At 38.5% G+C, this 20,206-nt stretch overlaps 1 protein-coding gene across 1 annotated transcript in view; it reads right to left on the bottom strand.

Moving 5' to 3' along the window:
- The window catches only part of PRKAR2B (protein kinase cAMP-dependent type II regulatory subunit beta), a 103,135-nt gene extending 84,755 nt beyond the window's left edge, over positions 1–18,380 (bottom strand). Inside the window, exon 1 of the mRNA XM_065939840.1 lies at positions 17,949–18,380. Within this exon, the coding sequence (XP_065795912.1) occupies positions 17,949–18,255 (307 nt within the window). The 5' untranslated portion in view covers positions 18,256–18,380. The remainder of the gene's footprint in view (positions 1–17,948) is intronic.
- Between the last annotated feature and the right edge of the window lie 1,826 nt (positions 18,381–20,206).

Raw genomic sequence — 20,206 nt, 5'->3', positions numbered from 1 at the left:
GCATGCCAGGCTTATCTGTCCTTCACCATCTCCTGGAGTTTGTTCAAACTCATGTCCACTGATTTGGTGATGCCATCCAATCATCTTGTGTATTATGTTTACTGTGGGTTTTCTCCCATGCTACTGAGAGGGCAGCATCCTTTCTTGTCTGTTTCACTACTGTATACCGAGCACCTGGAACTCTGCTTAATACATATTTAACTCAACAAATACTGAATGAATAGTGCTATCAAAAAATTAATATAAGGTTATTTCCTGATACTTATAGATTATTTGGACAAATGTAAGTGATAATTTATACACACATTACATTTATGAAACTCATAAAATACTGTACTGGCTGGAACATAAAATCAACTTTAAAACAGTAGAGTTACACTGGCCTTTGACTTTTTGTACGAACAGTAAAATGCAATCCCATTTACGACCCATAATTAGAAAAATTCAACCCAGCTGCTAGTTTCCAACAAAAATAAAGAAAAATTTCATAAGTTAATCAGTGTAGAAAGCAAAGGTACTTTTCAATTAAAATGTGGGAAAGAGGCTTTTAAGAACATCTATGTTTCAAACAGTATTATTTGTAATCAAGGTGAAAATGACATAAAATGAAGTGCACAATTCACAGAGTTCTGACAAATGTACATACCTATGTAACCAACACTCCAATCAATATGCAAAACATTTCCAACAACCCCGGAAAGTTTCCACCAACTCCTTACAGTCAATTCCCACCATCCCTTAGGAAACTACTATTAGTATATCTACCACCATAGCTTAGTTTTGCCTGTCTCTGAATTTCATACAAATGTGAGATTTATTCTCACTGCTGTGAAGATCAATAGTTTGTTCTTTTTTATTGCTGACTAGTATTTCATTGTGTGAATGTACTACATTTGTCTATCCTCTCCTGTTGATTATTTTTTCCAATCTGGGCCATTCTGAATAAAACTTCTATAAATATTTTTATACAAATCTTTTTGTGAACATATGCATTTCTCATGTAGATACCTAGAAGGAGCTTCCCTGATAACTCAGCTGGTAAAACATCTGTCTGCAATGCAGGAAACCCTGATTCGATTCCTGGGTCAGGAAGATTCCCTGAAGAAAGCACAGGCTTCCCACTCCAGTATTCATGGGCTTCCCTGGTGTCTCAGATGGTAAAGAATTTGCCTGCAATGTGGGAGACCTGGGTTTGATCCCTGGGTGGGGAAGATCCCCTGGAGGAGGGAATGGTAACCCACTCCAGTATTCTTGCCTGGAGAATCCCATGGACAGAGGAGCCTGGCAGGCTATGATCCACAGAGGTTGCAAAGACTCATTCACAACTGAGTGACCAAGTACAGCACAGTAGATACCGAGAGTGGGACTGCTGGGTCACAGGTAAATAAATGCTTAACCTTAAAAAACCTGCTGACTTCTTGCTTGTACCATTTCATCCTCTCATGGAATAAACAAGAATTTCAGTTACTCTGTATCTTTGCTAATATAAGACATGTCTTCTATTTTAGCTATTCTTGTGTGTTTAGTGGAATCTCATTGTGATTTTAATGTTAGTTTCCTTAATAACCAAAGATACTGAGCACTCTCCCATGGGTTTATTGGCCATTCTTATGTCTTCTTTATTGAACTGTTAAGTCTTCTGCTCAGTTTGATTAGAGGCTTTTTATTATTGAGATTTAACAGCTCCTTATATATATTCCAGTAAAAATAAATTAGAATATGTAAGGGAAAAAAATCACAATTATAATAGCAACAAAAAATAACAAGTAACTTAGAAATAAATTTAAGAAAAGACAAGAAAATCCTTTATAGAGAAAATTACAGAACACTGTAGAAATAAAAGGAAAACTGATTAAATGGAGATATGCAATGTTCACGGACAGGAAGATTCAATATCATTGAAAGAAGCTTATCCTAAAAGTTCTGTGGAATAATAAAAGCTCATGAGTAGTTAAACAATTCAGAAGAAAAATAAGGTAAAAATTACTTCAGTTCAGTTCAGTTCAGTCGCGTCGGACTCTTCGCGACTCCACGGACTGCAGCATGCCAGGCCTCCCTGTCCATCACCAACTCCTGGAATTCACTCAGACTCATGTCCATTGAGTTGGTGATGCCATCCAACCATCTCATTCTCTGTTGTCCCCTTCTCCTCCCGCCTTCAATCTTTCACAGCATCAGGGTCTTTTCAAATGAGTCAGTTTTTTGCATCAGGTAGCCAAAGTATTGGAGTTTCAGCTTTAGCATCAGTTCTTCCAATGAATATTCAGGACTGATTTCCATTAGGATGGGCTGGTTGGATCTCCTTGCAGTTCAAGGGACTCTCAAGAGTATAGCATCAATTCTTTGGCACTCAGCTTTCTTCATTGTCCAACTTTCACATTCATACATGACTACTGGAAAAACCATAGCCTTGACTAGATGGATCTTTGTTGGCAAAGTAATGTCTCTGCTTTTTAATATGCTGTCTAGGTTGGTCATAATTTTTCTTCCAAGGAGTAAGTGTCTTTTAATTTTATGGCTGCAGTCACCATCTGCAATGACTTTGGTCCCAAAAAATAAAGTAAAAATTACCCTACCGCATATCAGGACCATATAAAGTCATATTAAGATAAAAATATTAAAATCAAAGAATGGACAAATGAATAGAACAGAATAGCCTTTAAGTACGTTCACATAAAAATGAGAAACTGATGTTTAAAAGTCAGTGAGGGAAACAGTAAAAAAAAAGATGCATATTTTTAAAAAATGAAATGAAATTCTTATCTCACACCATGCACAAAAATAAATTATAGATAGATTAAAACCTTAAGTGTGAAACTGAAGACTTTTTCATTTTTACAAGAAAATGAAGAGATTATCTTTTTAATGTGGGGCAGAGATGGATTTCTTAAGGCACAAAAAAGTGTAAGTATGATGGAAGGGATTAATGTTAGCCTATGATAAAATCAAGAAATTCTGTTCTGGAGTGAAAAGGCACGAACATGAGTGAAAAGAGTGAAACAAGTAATGGAAATTAAGAGGTAAACTTCCATTTACAAAACAAATGAGTCATGCGGATGAAATATACAGCAAGGAGAATATAATCAATAATGCTGTATTGATAATCTTTGTATGATGACCAATGGTAACTAGACTTATTGTGGTAATCAATCTGCAACGTGAACAAATATCAAATCTCTATGTTATGCACCAGGAGCTAACAGAATGTCTGCTGTAGGTCAACTATTCTTCAACAAACAAACAATAAACAAACTCATAGAGATATTAGATTTATGGTTACCAGAGGCAGAGGTTGAGAGAAGGAGCAACTGGATGAAGATAGTCAAATGGTTTAAACTTCCAGTTAGAGGATGAGTAAGTATTAGGGATGTAATGCACAATAAGATGTATATAATTAACACTACTGTATGTTATATATGAATGTTGTTAACAGAGTGAATCCTAAGAGTTCTCATCATAAGGAAAAAAATATTCTTTTATTTAACATCTATATAAGATGATGGATGTTCACTAAACCTAGTGTGGTAATCATTTTATGATGTACATAAATCAAACCATTATGCTGGTCCTTAAACAGTGCTGTATGTTGATTATATCTCAATAACAGTAGAGGAAAAAACAAAGAAAACTCTGTTCAACCTAAGTTACTGTAAAAAAGTGAAAAGACAAGCCCAAGACTGGGAGAAGATATTTTTTAATGCATGTTACCAACAAAGAATTAGTGACCAGAAGATGGATGGATGGAAGGGGAAGGACAAAGAATAATACCCGTACAAATCAGTTAAGAACAACACAGTCAGATAGGAAAAATGGCAATAAAAAATATTTTTCACAGAAGATGAACTACAAATATGATCAGTGAACATAAAAAAGATGTTCAAGATCAACAGTAATCAAGGAAAAGCAAATTCAATTCACGAGATCACAAGGTAACATCCATCCTATTGGCAAAGCTGTTTAAAATCCGACAACATCAAATGGTGGCTTGAATGTGCAGAACTAGAAATTCTTACACAACTGCTGAGGGTGAAAACTGGATAACAGCTTTGTAGAGCAAATAAGGCAAAATGAGGTAGAGTGAAAGCCGTGTGTTCCCTCCAACCAGCCTTTCTACACTTAGATATATAACCTGGAGCAGCAATCCTCGAACTGCAGTCTCAAAATCTCTTTACATTCTTAAAAATTATTTGTTTACATGGGTGATAGTCATGAAATTATATTGTATAAGAAATTAAAATTGTTTTAAAATTACTTCACTTAAAAATGAACAGTAAGACAACTACACATTATTATAAACAACATATTCTTATGGAAAATACATTCTCCAAAACAAAAAAAATTAATAAAAATAATGACTATTTTACATTTTTTACAAATCTGGCATAAAAGAAGACAGTTGGGTTCTCGTATCTACTTCTTCACTCAATCTGCTGCAATAGCATACATTATGCACCCTCTGGAAAATTCCACTATATACTTATGAGAATGAGGGGGAGGGCAAAGAACTTATTATATATTATTATTATTGTTATTTTCAATCGATAGACTCCCTGAAAAGGTCAAGGAATAGGAGAGGAATGGTCCTCCAGGGGTCCCCACACTTTAAAAAACTTGAGTACATTTGCATAATACACATACATGCACACACACATTATGCTCATCACAGCACTGTAATGACAAATAATTAGAAACAAGCAAAATGTTTATCAAAGAACGGATAAACTGTCTATTTACATAAGGGTATACTGACATTTTAAAAGAAGTAAACAAGGGCTACATGAATCAATGTAATATCATCTCAAACACTGTTCTCAAAAACAAGCTGAAGGATGATAATTTACATAAATGAAACTTTTATAAGTGGCACAATTATACAAACTTTGAATATATGCAAAATAGCATTATTCCTAATCTATAAATAGATGGCTTTGTAGTAATAGTACAAAAACAAAAATAGGAAATATAGACACCAAGTTCAAAATAGTGGTGGTTAAAAAAAAAAAAAAATAGTGGTGGTTATGTATGGAGAAGGAAGTTAAGAGAATGGGATAAGAGAGGGACACGCAAGGAGACTCCTACTGAATGTATAATTATTTTCTTAAAAGAAAAAAAAATCTGAAGGGTTAAAATGTTAGAATCTGTTAGAGTCAGGGGATGGTTTATATGGGTATTCATTTTTGTATATTGGAAACACCTCATAATTTAAAAAAAGAGAAAGAAAGAGAGAATGAGAGAGAGAAAGAAAATTTCTGCTCTACTTGGTTTTGGAGATAAAAATCTCTCAATACTCTCAGTCCAACCAGATTAGTTTACATTGCATTTTTTTTTACTTTGTTACCTTTGACATATAAAAACTATGTATACACTGTGAAAAACATCACCACAATGAAGCTAAACAATTTAACTATCACCTCTATATAGTCACCATTCTGTATGTGTGAAGATTTTAATTAAGATCAACTTTCTCAGCAAATTTCAAGCATCCAGTACAGTACTGGTAACTGTCACCCTGCTATTTACTTAGATTCCCAGAATTCATTCATCTTGCATAACTGAAGCTTTGTACTTTTTCAATGCTAAATGTGCTCCTAAAATATATTTCACAAAATATTCTTTTACAGATGAGTTTTTCTTAAAATTTGAGCACTAAAATATTTTTTGAATTCTTTTTAAGGAATTATTAGGAATCAAAGATCCTAATATTGCTTAGTGGGTAAACTATTGTTAATGACACTCAAATAAGATATCAAAGACCTGTGAAAAACTCCATGTAAAAACAAAGATCCAAAAGAACTGTCTTTTTCTTTCTAAAAATCTATTAAGATAGTAATTTGTATTGGAGCAAGTACAGAATGATGGGTTTTCAGAATGAAATCATTCTAACATAAAACTTAGGTATAAAAGTTTGTCCCACCATAAGCTTTCTTTCATAAATATTATGACATGAGGAAATGGCAATAAGCTGTCAATTTAATGCAACCAATTTTTCCAATTTATATTTCAGGCACACATTCATGTTTTTACTATAAGCATCTGCCTCATTTAAATAAAGTACCTATTATCAATAACCCTACCTACTCTTTCCCAAGTTGTTTTAAAATGACTTATTAAAACTTGAATAAAACCATAAACTGGGAGATTTTACACATACAAATGTATTTATTCTACCAGTTAAACACTGATTCTCAAGGAAGGAGATGGTGTGAAAACAAAGCAAAGCTTTATCCCATTGCTTTTTTTCCCTTATTTTTTATTTTAAAGTCAGACTCTTTACCTTGCATTTCAAATAGAATTAAAGGAGGACTTGAGATTTAAAAGAGCAAGGGGTTTTAAAGTTTGAAACACTTAGGTGAAAGATCTAAAAACTTTAGTTTTATACTTTTCATTCATAACTTTTTCTTTAATTACTATTACTATGCTGACCTGAAGGGCTTCCCTTGTAGCTCAGTTGGTAAAGAATTTGCCTGCAGTGCAGGAGACCGGGGTTCGATCCCTGGGTTGGGAAGATCCCTTGGAGAAGGACATGGCAACCCACTCCAGCATCCTTGCTTGGAAAATCTCATGGACAGAGGAGCCTGGTGGGCTGCAGTCCGTGTGGTTGCAGAGTTGGGCACAACTGAGTGACTAACACTTCTGCTGACTTGAAAGTAATCTCGTGTCTTACATTCTCAATCAAGCTTCATTTTTAAAAATTTATTTTTAATTGAAGGATAACTGCTTTACAATGTTGTGTTGGTTTCTGCTATACAAAAATGTGAATCAGCCCTAAGTGTACATACACCCCCTCCCTCTTGAGCCTCCCTCCCACCTCCCTACCCTACCCACCTAGGTCATCACAGAGCACCAGCTTGAGCTCCCTGTGTTCAAACTTCATTTTTAAAAACTGTCATGTTCTGACTTCTAAAACTTGCCTTTTCTTCCTTCCTTTTCTTATTTTTTAACAAACCCATATATAAGGCATATATATGTCAGACACTGTTAATTCATTTAAAACCCTCTGAAGTAAGTACTGTCATAATTCCCATTTCACAGATGAGTAAACTGAGGCATAGGTGGTAAAGTAACCTGCTCAAGGTTCCTAAAGTTATAAATGGCAGAATCAAGATTCAAACCCAGAGCTTATGCCAAAGCCAGGGCATATTTTTAAAAAGTTTTCACTGTTTCTGATTTTTCAGCATTACTTTAAAAATCTTCAGCACTAAAAGCAATCTGTTTTCCATAAACTACCAGGCTTAACAAGTATGAGAGAGAGGAAAGGGGCTTGACTGACCATGTTTATCAAATTAGTGGAGGGGAAAAGTGGAAGGAATAATAATTGAGGGAGATGACGGTAACACATTCAGTTTAGGGCAAAATTATTTGAGTGGCCTGAAGAATATGCAAGCAGAGGTGGCTGGTAAGCAGGTAGATACATCGAATCTTAAGGAAAGGGGAGGTCTGTGCTGGAACTACAGCTAAGACTGGAGGGTTCCAAAGAGCAAGTCAGCCCTGGGGGGTGAGCAGGATTCTCGTAATAAAGGGATGAAGGCAGTGTCTTTCAAGGTGGTAGGAATGAGGGAAGGTGAAGAGGAAAAAGGACAAAGTAGGTTCAGAGCAACAGATGCATTTGAGATGTAACTCAGGGTTCACAGAAGCAGAAGCGGCGACATGGTAAGTATAGAGAGATCAGAACGTCTACTCAGTGAGAATATGCAATTCTCAGCTGCAAGACAAGCCTGTATGCTTGTGTTCTTTGCATTTTGCAGAATGATCAAATACCAGACCAAAATATAATGCCGCCTTATTTTGTTTAATATGATGAAACCTACGAAACTGAAGACTAGCAAAGGCTTTTACATTTCATGAAAACACTTTAAAATGTTTAAAATATAAAGGATTATCAAGAGGCTATTTTAAATATTCACATGCCCAAGAAGGTTTCGATCACTTCAGAAATACACGCTTGCAGACATTTACTATTATTAGACATTCAGTATTCAACTTGAGGTTAATTAAGATGTATTTGGCCACCTAATGCGAGCAAAGTGAGATGCACACAGGAAAGTCTAGGAGGGAAGGAGCTTATTCTGCATACCCCTGCCTGCCTGTGCCGAGCACATCTGTCAGCCACCGAGCTTTCTTCCTGCCATTTTGACACCATTCATGTCAACCAGAGAATTTTGTAAGGATATTTTGGAAGCATGAAATGAAGCTAACCTTTGGAGAAAAACTGAGATTTGGCAGAAAGCTAAGGAAAGAGGACTGGCTACCTAGGACCAAGAGAATAATTCAGGCAAGAATATTTGACTATATTAATTTTGAACCACACTATATGCCTCTACAGCATTTTATCTACTACTCAAGGGCTGTTTACAAACGAATCAACTTTCTTTCATGCCTTTTTTCACTTAAAATGTACTTAATAGGTAATACAAGTATATGATAAGCTTTTTATCAAAAGTTACAAAAAGGGAGACAGCGAAGAGTCTCCCTTCTAAACAACTGTCCTCTCCAGAGACTGCTTTCCTGAGAGATCCTGTGCGGGTGTGCATGCGTGCGTGCTAAGTAGCTTAAGTCTTGTCCGACTCTTTGCGACCCTATGGACTGTAGCCCGCCAGGCTCTTCTGTCCATGGGATTCTCCAGGCAAGAGTACTGGAGTGGGTTGCCACAGCTTCCTCCAGAACATCTTCCTTACCCAGGGATCGCATCCATGTCTCTTGTGTCTCCTGCACAGTCAAGTAGGTTCTTTACCACTATACCCTATGTAACTGCATTTCTTTTAAACTATTTTAACTTTTTTCTCCTTAGGGTATTGCCTGGTCCTAATCTTTTAAAATATTTTGAACTTTAAATTTTCTTCTAATTCAGACAGCATTTCCATGACTTAGTCATTCTTAACTAAACACCTATAACATGGTATGATTCTGTATGTCACATCGCCAAAATGTGTACCAACAACCTTAGTACTCTATAATCTAGGTGGAGTTCAAGGTACAGATAGGAACACAAATTTAAAAGAAAAAGCCTGGATCTTATCTGTCAGGCAGTGTGATTTTATTTCCTCTTTATAAGATAGAATTCTCCTCTTTATTCTGCCAAACTTCAGTTGAATTAAACAATTAGCTTACCTAATGAATGTCTATTTAAAAAAGACAAACACACACACACTAGGACCCTACAATTCAGGAGCTTAAAAGAGGAAGCCAAAGTTTATTACAGCCAGCTTATATACTAATAGAGTATCAGTTTAGTTGAATTGTTAGGATTGTGGTCTCCAAAATGGGGTCATGCACCCCCAGGCAGAGTATAAGGCAGTCTTTAAGGGTATAGGAAAAAATTAGAACTTGTTTACAATGACTTTTTACTTCTCCCTTTCAAAATTTATATTGTAGAATGCTTTCTCATGGGACTCCCCTGATGGCTCAGTGGTAAAGAATCTGCCTGCAATGCAGAAGACACAGGTTCGATCCCTGGACTTGGAAGATCCCCTGGAGAAGGAAATGGCAACCTACTCTAGTTATCCTGCCTGGGAAATCCAATGGACAGAGAAGCCTGGTGGGCTAAAGTCGACGGGGTTGCAAAAGAGTCAACAACAACAACGCTTTCTCATATACATAGTAAGTTAATACACTGGTACATGCACAACATTTATAAAGACACACTTGGGATGTGTATACTCATTATGTTCCCTCATTAGCAATTTTGCTAATGAGGGTACATAATAAAAAAAATTGATAATTAAACAGCTCAGTATATGAGATGTTCATTTCTAAAAATAAATATTTTATTGATTTTGGAAAGTCCACCAAGTACTGGGGCTTCCCTGATGGCTCAGTGGTTAGGACTTTACGCTTTCAATGCTGAACGCCCGGGTTTGATCCCTGGTTGAGGGACTAAGATCTCACAAGCCGCAGAGCACAGCAAAATAAAATAAAATAAAATAAAGCTGATGTAAGAAAAGTATACGGAGTGCTAATTTGGGTAGAACAGAGAGAAAAAGCAAATTGTAAAAGGGCCAGATCAATGCTGAGCCAGACTAAATTTTTAGAGTGAAAAGTAGGTGGCTTATTTTTTGATATGTGGTTCTTTTCAGCCATTTTATTGATGTAAGAGTTACTAACACTGAAGTGTGTGGTCAAGCAGATGGGCTTTGAACTCAGGACTGTCAGGTTCGAACCCTGACTCTACCACTCACTCGGGGGAGGGCTGCATGATATGTATAATAGCCTTATTCAGGGCCTGGCAGTTACATAGCCAAAAATGTCAAAAATGATTAAATAGAAAGAATATCATTTAACAGACATTAGCTTTCTATAGCAACTGAAATGAAACAGCTGAGTCATGTTTTAATTAAGAACCTTTTGGAAAGATGCTTTTTGAGTCTAACTAAAACGTATTTAAACAAGTGGAAGTTTTTCCTTCTTTTTTATCCAAAAAAAAAAAAAAAAAAAAAATCCCCTCAGTAAAACTCCCATGAACTATTCTATCTTGGAACAGCTAATATAAATTAAACAGTGTCAGTCCCCAGCCAAACGGATACCGGAATCACTGTATACAGTATATCTTTTTTGGCTTCACTTTTATGTGGAACATGTGTTTATATTTTGACCTTTTGTCTTTTTTTTTTAAATACAGAAACATTTTTAAACAGCAGCAACTGGAATGATTTTTTTTTTTTTAGCTTCCAAACATACTAAGCTACACATGGCAAAGCCTATTGCTGAAACATTTATAAATGTTACACCAACTGTGTTTATATTTCTGATTTTTTTAGATTGTTGTTTTCATGTAAGCCATGACCTGAAAATTTGAGCTCAAATTCTTTCCACAAAATAATTACATAATGGAACAGTCTGACTCATTTTGAATTTCCGAAACACAAAAACTTGCTCCCATAAAATAAAGATAATAATCAGTATTGCAGTGAAGTTTTCATATGGGGTTTTGCAACCAGGACCATCTCAATCACAACTAAGTAGTAAGGATAAGGCTGGAAGGACAATAAGAACAGGACCAAGAACATGATGACAACAACTCATCCAACTCAGAAAAGTCACCGCACTCTTTTTTCTTTTCCATTGCCTCTCTTTAAGCAATTGATACAAAAATAAAATCTAATATTAAATTTCACTGCAATGAAAAAATCAAAGAGAAAAAAAATTGGTGACTCTGAAGGGAAAATACTAAAGTATTTCTTGTTAGCCTGGCCTTTTAGACCTTATCTATCACCCTGATGGAAGACAGAAAGGATTTATAGTATGTAAGTTAATATCAATAGCACACAAAATGTTCAGTGATAATTCTATGAACAAAAAGACCAAAACGGACTAAATCTGGGCAAGGAACGTCTCTGGCTCTCAGCGGCTCCATCTGTTAAATGTTATAGACAACATATTCTATCTATGAGACAGTCTGTGACAAAAGGATTGTCTCTTAAGGAGTCTAGAGATAGTAAACTTAAAAGAATAATTACTTTTTTTTTCTTAAAAAAAAAAAAAAGGAGTTGGCTCTCAATAAATATGTCTGCAGTGGGTGAATGAGCAGATGTTTGCAGTGGGTGAATGAGCAGGGGATCCTACCTCTCAACTTATACATGTTCTTTCTCCTCAAGGGCTGTCCCAGGTCTCAGCCCCTTTAGTCTTTGACTCTGAACACCGCTAAGGCATACCCTGAGGTCAGTCAACTCAAACACCTTCGCTGAATCCCTTAGTCAAATATTCCATCAACCCCTACTTCCACCACAGGCTTTCTCTATACCTATTACTCTCATTAAGATTTCTCTTTTTAAGGGATCACAAATAAATTCCTCCTTGACAATTTCAAAGATATTTTGTTAGTATCCACATGGTTGAAAAAGATACACAATTTTTTTTTTTTTTGACACAGCTATGGACATAACTTTGACAGCTGGAAATTTACTGGAATCCAGGGAATGAGATTTACAACAATGAATAACCATTAAATATTTACTCTGTCCCACCCAGACACAATATATCATTTTATGTACAAACTCAAATGGAAAGCTTACATGCCTTCAAATGGAAGTTAAATAATAGCTACAGTTTGATCTTTAAGATAGGTAGGCAAACACATGAAGGTATCCAATGCTTCAGGTTTTGCTGAGATGCTTTTATTCTATGCCACTGCTTAAGAAAAGCTATCAGTTTCTCAAAGAACCCTTCACAAGTTGTAACTGATTTTACTCCTCTCCCTCCTCCTCTCTTTCTTCCCAACTCTCCCCTCTCTCCTCCCTCCCTTTTCCCAAGTCTAAAGTAATAGATGGATAAAGTTTGAGAAAGGACACCCAAAATCCTTTGATTTCCCAATTTCAATCCCTAAAGTAATCCATTTAATGCTACTATTAAAATGAATAATGTTCTTAACTGTTCTTTGAAAAATCATAATTGCCATCTTTAACACAAAATATTTTTTTAAAAATCTTCTCTAATGTTGTTTTAAGCGCCTAACTAAAATAATGGCTTTAATATTTTAGCCATTGTCATGAATGATGTAATCCATTTCAGGAGGAGGATTTAAAACTACTATATAAATTTCCAAAAGTCAAAGACCAGAAAAGTCTCATTAACTACAAAATCCTAGAGTGCTTAGCTACAAATTATGAGTTGAAAGGATGTGGGTTTTATTACTATGCAGCGTAACTTCACATTAAATCCTAAGAGAAACTGTCCAGCTAGCTCATTTCCTATTTCATCTGTGTAAAAAGTGCAAACGTTAGATTCATCGCCACCAAACAATGAAAGCCTCATTGTGAAGAAAATACTTCTAGAAGACCTCTTGTAAATGAGAATATTTAACAGGTAACCAATGCTTGTTGGGTGCAGTATCCTAAGGGCCTTGCAAATATTACTCCATTTATCCTCATTAAAGCTTCACAAAGCAAGTACTATTATTATGACATGTCAACATGCTGAGCACATAATTTCATACATTAAAAAAAAAAAGACATTGTCTAAGTTGCAACTTAACCCTCCAAAATCAACTTCCATGAATGCTTTTCAAGCTGATTAAATGGATTTAAGAGGTTGATTGTATACTAAAACAATATTTTAACTTTCAGTCCATTGCACAAGTACCATGACTAAAATAAATTTCTTTCTTTAGCTGTATGCTGATGGCTACATGAAGTAGGAGACTAGGATTGGCTGCTTTGTCTCACAACAGTCTCCAGGAGCCCTCCCCAGAGCAAGTTCTTAAAAAAGAGCTCACACAAGTGAACCTAAAAAATCAACCAAAGCAACTCTCCTTTAAAGCTCTAATTCCTCTCTACAACTTCCTACTGTCAGTCAGGCCATGAATGTCAACATGTTTTTTTACTTCCAATATGAACAAGGTTAAGAACTTTTTCACAGCAGATTCTTAGGAAGTCAATCTATTACCCTCATTGCTTTGTCATCTTATTTTATAAGACCACACACGTCATTCCAGACAGATGAATTTCTGACTTTTATTCTTCAAGTTACAATAAAGCTTAGCTCTTCCAATTCTGTATTTAATAGAGATGAAGAACATTTGCTCTTAATCCTCTTAAGAAAAATTTTCAGACACATGCATGCTATTCTCAGCTCTTTCAACCATTTCCTCTCATGCTATGTACCTTTGTTCCCTTAATCTCTCACCATAAGCTCCAACTTTCCAATATTTTGCATAATTTTCAAGATCTCTGGTAAACTCTACACAATCCCCTTAAATTGTAAAAATGTAAAGGTAGATAAAGTTCTCCTAAAAGATTTGACATAAATCAGAGTTAAGAGGATTAAGTCACAGATTTTACATGCTAAATTTCTATTTATATGCCTTTGACATCCAAGCTTATAAACCATGGTTCTATAGTTTTGCCCTGTAAATTAACCTGACCTTGAGATCTTTGCCTTACATAATTTAGTATATTAGTTCTTCTATATTTTACATTAGTCTATTTTTCTTCCAGTTTGATTCCTCTTCATGGGCCCATGTGTAATTTGTTTCCAACTATTTGTCAATTTTGGAGAAGGAAATGGTAACCCACTCTAGCATTCCTGTTGCGATAATTCCACGGACAGAGGAGCCTGGCGGGCTATAGTCCATGGGGTTGCAAAGAGTTGGACATGACTGAGCAGCACTTGTCAATTTTATTTACTTCATTTTGTAATTTGAGCTATTTCACTTAAGAAATAATTGAGCAACAAAAGATCTCCCAATGATGCCTGTATTAATTGCCACAGATTTCACTCCAAATTGGTACTGATCCAACTCTTTGGCTTACTGCAACCCTCCTAATAATTCCAAGCCTGGGGACACGGCCCTTGCAGAAGAGACATGTCAAGTTTCATTTGATTTCTGTAGGATGGGGAAGAGGGAGGCAGAGTCTCAAAGGGGAAAGCTTTTCCCCCGAAAGGGGATCACAATAGGCCACTATCATTCCAACACCTAAAGGTTGCCCTTTTAACAAGAATTGACAACAAGTTGGAAGTAAACATCAGAAGTGATAAACTTAGAAAAGAATAGGAGGGGAACAAAAAAAGCAATCAGCAGAGGAAGAATCCTTTGGAAATGGAGGAGAGAAGTAAAGACCACCTTCACCCATCAGACTTTTGGCCACGGTCCCAAATGCTGGTTCACTTGCTTGATTCAACCACCACACTATGAGTTCAAGGTCACAGCTAGATCTCTCTGGGGGAGTCAAAGGCAACCAGCTTCATGGTGAAAAACTTGCCTTTTTGAACAACCTCTCACAAATACTATCACTTGTCCTAAGGGATTTGTGAGAGTAGGTATGAATTAATCAATGCAAATTCATCACCATCACTGGGGAAAAAAAAAAAAAAGGCAGGAACACCTGACCTCTGATTCAGCCAGCTGGACAAATTTCATTAAGGGAGAGACCTCTGATGATCTTAGGTCAGACAGATGTGAGTAAGAAACCAGGCTCTATTCCTCACTAGTCTGTGTGTGACCTTGGACAAGTTTATTTTTCTAAACCTTAAAGACAAAACATAGTAAGGGCCTCAAGCAGAGCTTGACATAAAAGGGATGCTGAAGGGAAGCCAGGCCCACCCCCTTTCCAGAGATAAAACCCAGGACTCGAGAGCACAGGCATGGCGCCAGGCCCACCGCTCTGACAACCTCTGCAGCCTACCAGCTGTGAAACACTCAACCACCGTCAGCCTCATCTTTCTTAGAAAGCTGGGATAACGAGTCCAGGCATTTAGATAGTGCCTAGCACACAATCTCAATAAATGGCAGCTAGTTTTTAACTGTTAATAAGAGAAAGTGATATTACAATCAGCATTATCTGTTGACCAATCTTCCTCAAAGTAAGGTCGGGGAACAGTAGATATCACCTGATAAAAAAAGATCCCAAGTCCACCCCAAGCTATTCAAAACAGCTCTAAAAGCCTAGTACCAGGTAATACTCATTTCAGAATCAAACTTCCTTGAGAGATACACTAAAAGTTAAGAATGACTTATCCTTTTCATCTTGTGCTATGTTTCAGTAAATTAAGACTTGTCTTCTATTACTTTCCCCATTCTTTAGTACTTTTCTCATTCTTTACTATGTCATGAGGATTTCCCAGTATCAGGTATTTTTTTAATAGTTCAGCACTTTTTTAGACTTAGGCATTAAACTGATAGGCTCATTCCCCTTGTTTTCCTCCCTCTTCCCAAGAGTATTATTTTGACTTTTTTCCTCCTCTGACCAAGGGTTGACAGACTATGGCCTTGGTCTGTGGCCAGTTTTGTACAGAGGGGATACATGTTTAAAGGACTGTTGTTTTTTTTTTTAAAAAAAAGAGGAATATGCGATGGAGACTACGTTGCTCACAAACCTGAAATATTGACCCTTTACAAAAAAGTTTGCCGACCCGGTGGTAGTCTAGAATTCTCTTCAAATTGGGGGTCTCAACACAAATTACTTTTAAAAAATTGAGAAATGATTAGAATAGAGATTACTCTAAATATATATATTTTCACTGCACCTAGAAAAGGGAAGGACCATTGCCAAAGTTTCTGTTATACATAGACACATATGTGTGCACTGGATAATGACCAAAGTGGTTGCAGTCACAAAAGTCTCAGGGGGTATCGGGAGGTAGGAATGGGGAATAAATTGGGCAGTTGGTTAACTAGTATTTAGTAAAACTGACACTGAGTAATTTTTACAATAAAAGTGCTTTGGAGACTATAAAACCATACTAATGATCCCTACTATTCAGAAGGTAACGGCTTATTTCTTCATCGTTAAATGGAAATAAACTCTGTTCTGTGTACGGTCCACATTGTTTTAAAGAGAAAACAAAATCATAAATGCAAAGTACTTCAAAACATTACAAAAGCAAAATATTTTCGTTATACTAACAATATATTGCACTGAACAAATACAGGCTCCTTACCAAGTCCCTCAGGCTGTGGTTTTCTCCGGGCTGGGAAACTAGTCCTTTTCGTTTTCTTTGTGTGTGTCCATGTGCATGTGGATGTACTCGTGTGTGGATGTGTGTCTCAAGCATAAAAAGGTATTAGATGTCTCTACCCTTTGTGTCATTCATCAGTGGCTTCTCCTGCCGGTCTGCTTAAAATCTGCACTCTTTCCTTCTCATGCCATTTCTAATAAGAAAAGCATTCAATTAAGTTTTTGTGCAAAATGAAGACTATGATTATCCTACCCCTGGAAACATTACAAAGTCCAAAAGAAAAAATTTTAAAGTAACAATATTCCATTTTATCTTCAGAGAGCAGTAATTTCCAGGGCTTTCTGTGACTGCTTCAGATAAGCTAAAAATACCTTAATTTTATAACACACTTCAACAATTTTGCAAAGAAAAGAAACACCTTGCTAGAAACGTACACAAGGAAATGACACTTTAAAATATGAAATGCACTGTGGACACCAAAACCACGAGTAGTGTAAATAAATAAAAGCTGGTGTGATGCTGAAAGCACGTTTGTCTTATACCACAAAGAAAAAGCACTTGCACATTTGCACACCGGGGTATTTTAGCTTGGGATGCCACAAAGATGAGATTTAGGCATGCTATGTAAACGCAGGAGGCTGTTAATGTGTAAGCGTGTCTGCGTGTGTCAGGGAAAGAGGGTTATAAGCAGGAGGGGTGGGACCTGCCAGGAGCAGCTACTGGAGAAAACCCCCTTTTCTTTCCCATTCATTCTTTCCAGCTTCAGTGTCTGGCACAGTCTTTACAATTACTCACTGCTTTTCATTCTAAAGACAACCAACAAGCTTTCAGAACTTCCTACAGTGTTTTTCCCACAGGTTTTTGTTGTTGTTGTTTTTAAGGCATCAAATCATCCAAAATTTGTTTTAAATCAAACCATTAGCCCGTTTCCTCATTCCAAAGACCCCTTGGGTTGCAGACTAAACAGGATCCTTTGTTGTGTGTCCCAAAAGAATACAACACGCCATCGGTAAACTGGAAAATAATAGATGACTCTTGTTTCCAAGAATGCCAAAGCTATCACCATAAATTCTATTCTGCCCCGTGAGTCCAATTTAACGCTCCTTTCAGTGAATCTGCCATCCTAACAAGAGTGAAGCCAATGCAATTGACCACCCCTCCGCCTCTTCGTTTTGGACAGTCCACTAATACACATACGGGCTGAAAGAGGATGCCAAATGGGCCACTTTCATTTATGCAACCCCAGCGAAAGTCGTTTCTCAGAAGCCCACTCCAAACCTACCGGCCTCTGCCTCCGAGCCCAGGAAGAGAGTGGGGCGAGTGGGCAGAGACGCCTCACCTTTCGGCTCCCCACCTCCCGAGGAGGGAACACGGAGGAGGGCACGACGAGAGCGCGGAGGAAGAAAGTGGGCGAGTGGAAGAGACAGAAATGGAGCTGAGGGGGTGGGCGCGACTGGAAGGTAGGGAAGGCGGGGAGAGGTGGGTGAGCGTAGCTCCGGGATCTAAGGACCGGGGGGAGCGGCGGGGGTGTGGGCCCACGCGGGGGATCCGGTCCTCACCGTTGAATGCCCCTGCATCCGCGGCCTCTTCCTCCTCCTCCTCGCCGTTCTCCGAATCGCTGTGCCTGGGCTCCTCGGCGAAGTTGACCCCCTTGCTGGGGGTGCCGCCCCCGCCGGCGGCGCCCGCGTCCCCCCAGGTCCTGCCTTCATGGCCGAAGCGCGCGGCGCCTTTGCGCTCGTTCTCCTCCTGCAGGCGCGTGAAGTGCTGCAGCGCGAACTCCAGCAGGTCCGCGGGCTGGTGCCTCAGCACCTCCACGGTGAAGCCCTGCAGCAGCTCCGTCAGTCCCGCCGGGATCTCGATGCTCATCCTGCCTCCCCTGCCGGCGGGCGCCCGGGCGCCGCCCTCGCCCCCTGGCTGAACCGGCCTCGGGCCCAGCGGCGGCCAAGCGAGCGCAGACGGGCGCTGGAGGGGCTACCGGCTGCGAGCGCGGCGCACTGGGCCCCGGCAGCCAGGCTGGCCTGGCCCGCGGCTCGCGGCGCGCGGCTGCTCGGTGCGGCGGCGGCGGCTGAGCGAGCTCGGCCCCGGGAGGGCTGGCAGCATCTCCGGCTCCTCCCGCTCCCGCCGCGGCCGCTCCTCTCCCCCGCCCGGGCCGCCCCGCCCCCGCCCCACCGCTGCACGCGGGAGGGGGCTCCGCGCGCCCCCACGTGACCCACGGAAACCATGGCAACCCTGCCGGCGGGCGCCGAGCACCCGCCACTTGCACAGCGGAGGGGCTGAAGACGCCACGCAGGCCGGCGCCAGCAGGCTGGCGGGGCACTCTCCTAGGGGGCGCGGCCGGGGCGGGTCCCCCCACACCCCCAACTCGGCACTCCCCGGGTCAGCCCCGGGCCCAGGCGCGCCCGGTAGCCCACCTGTCCGCACGCCCCGGCGAGGACCGGCCACTCGGCGAATTCCCACGCCTCTTTCACCACCCCGAGTCCAAGCAGAGCTGGTGCCAGGCGATTTGCCCTGAAACTTGGGCCTCCACCTTGTTAGCGTCATTTTCTTTTCCTCCGAGAATCTAGTTGTAGTAATACTTGCGTGCGGGTGATGTCTTTTGTTTAAAGTCGTGTAGTACTGGTTCTTTTGGACAAAGAAAGAATGCCCCATCTTTGTGACACCTTTCTTTTTCTTTCGCCATGTGTTACACAGCCTTTCTCCACTCAACCTGGTTTATTGTTTTGCTTCACCGATAGCATCCCATTGTCCACTTGGTGCAGTTACTACTTGTTAAGACAAATGCCCTATTTATTGTGAGGCCCTTGGAAGTTAGTCGATGGCCTTCAAAGAGGATAGTGCAGCAATTTGAATAAAATGTCAATGTCAGGACAGATGGCCCTCAAGCAAAAGAACCTTTGCCTGATTAAACTGTTATTATTTTAAAACGTTCCCTTATGCTTTGAGTGGTTTTGAATTATATCTCCAAAAATAGGAATACGTAGTTCAATATAAAGAGAAATAGAATCTGAGATGTGTGCTTTTCAAGAAGTCCTTGACTTGGAAACAAGGCTTATTCTGCGAATGTTTACAGTTTCGAATTAGCAAATGTCTTTTGCCGATTAAATGGTGTTTAAAAACATATTTCATTTTTCATCATGACCATCATTGTAAAATGAAATATCTCAAGAGCAAGCTCAGTTGTTATTGTGATTTCTATCTACACACAAAAAATGGTAAATACATGGTTCAGAAACCTCAAAGACTAGAAATCAAGATGTAACAAACTAGTCTCTTTAATAAAAATATATTTTGAAAATAACCCTTTGTTTATAATACAACTGATAGTCACTCCATGAGTGACTATTTTCTTTATTTGCATTTCTTAATCTCACAATAATTTTATTTTTAAATATAGTAATGTACTTCTGATGATGAGGGTCAAGCATTTTAAGAAGTATGTTTTTGTAAAGAACCATGATCCTCACTGCATGGTCCACAGTATTAGTCAAACTTTAACCATATAAATATTATATAGACCATATAAGAGTTTTAAGAAGTAGAAGTACGCTTTTATAAAACACCATGATCCTCACTGCATGGTCCACAATATTAGTCAAATTTTAACCATATAAATATTATATAGACCATATAAGCATTATCATCTTTATAGACCAGTAATTTAAGAAATTAAGTAAAGAATTAAAGTTAAATTAAAATTTTAAGTTTAAATTAAAATTTTAAGTTAAACTTAAAAATTTAATTTAAGAATTTAAGTAAATTAAGTTTGCATCATCTATCTTCATTTATAAAGTTTCCATTTCCAAACTTTCCTTATAGC

This window comes from Muntiacus reevesi, chromosome 6 (genome assembly GCF_963930625.1).
Source record: "Muntiacus reevesi chromosome 6, mMunRee1.1, whole genome shotgun sequence".
NCBI classification, from domain to species: domain Eukaryota; kingdom Metazoa; phylum Chordata; class Mammalia; order Artiodactyla; family Cervidae; genus Muntiacus; species Muntiacus reevesi.
This window is presented reverse-complemented; position numbering and strand designations above follow the sequence as displayed.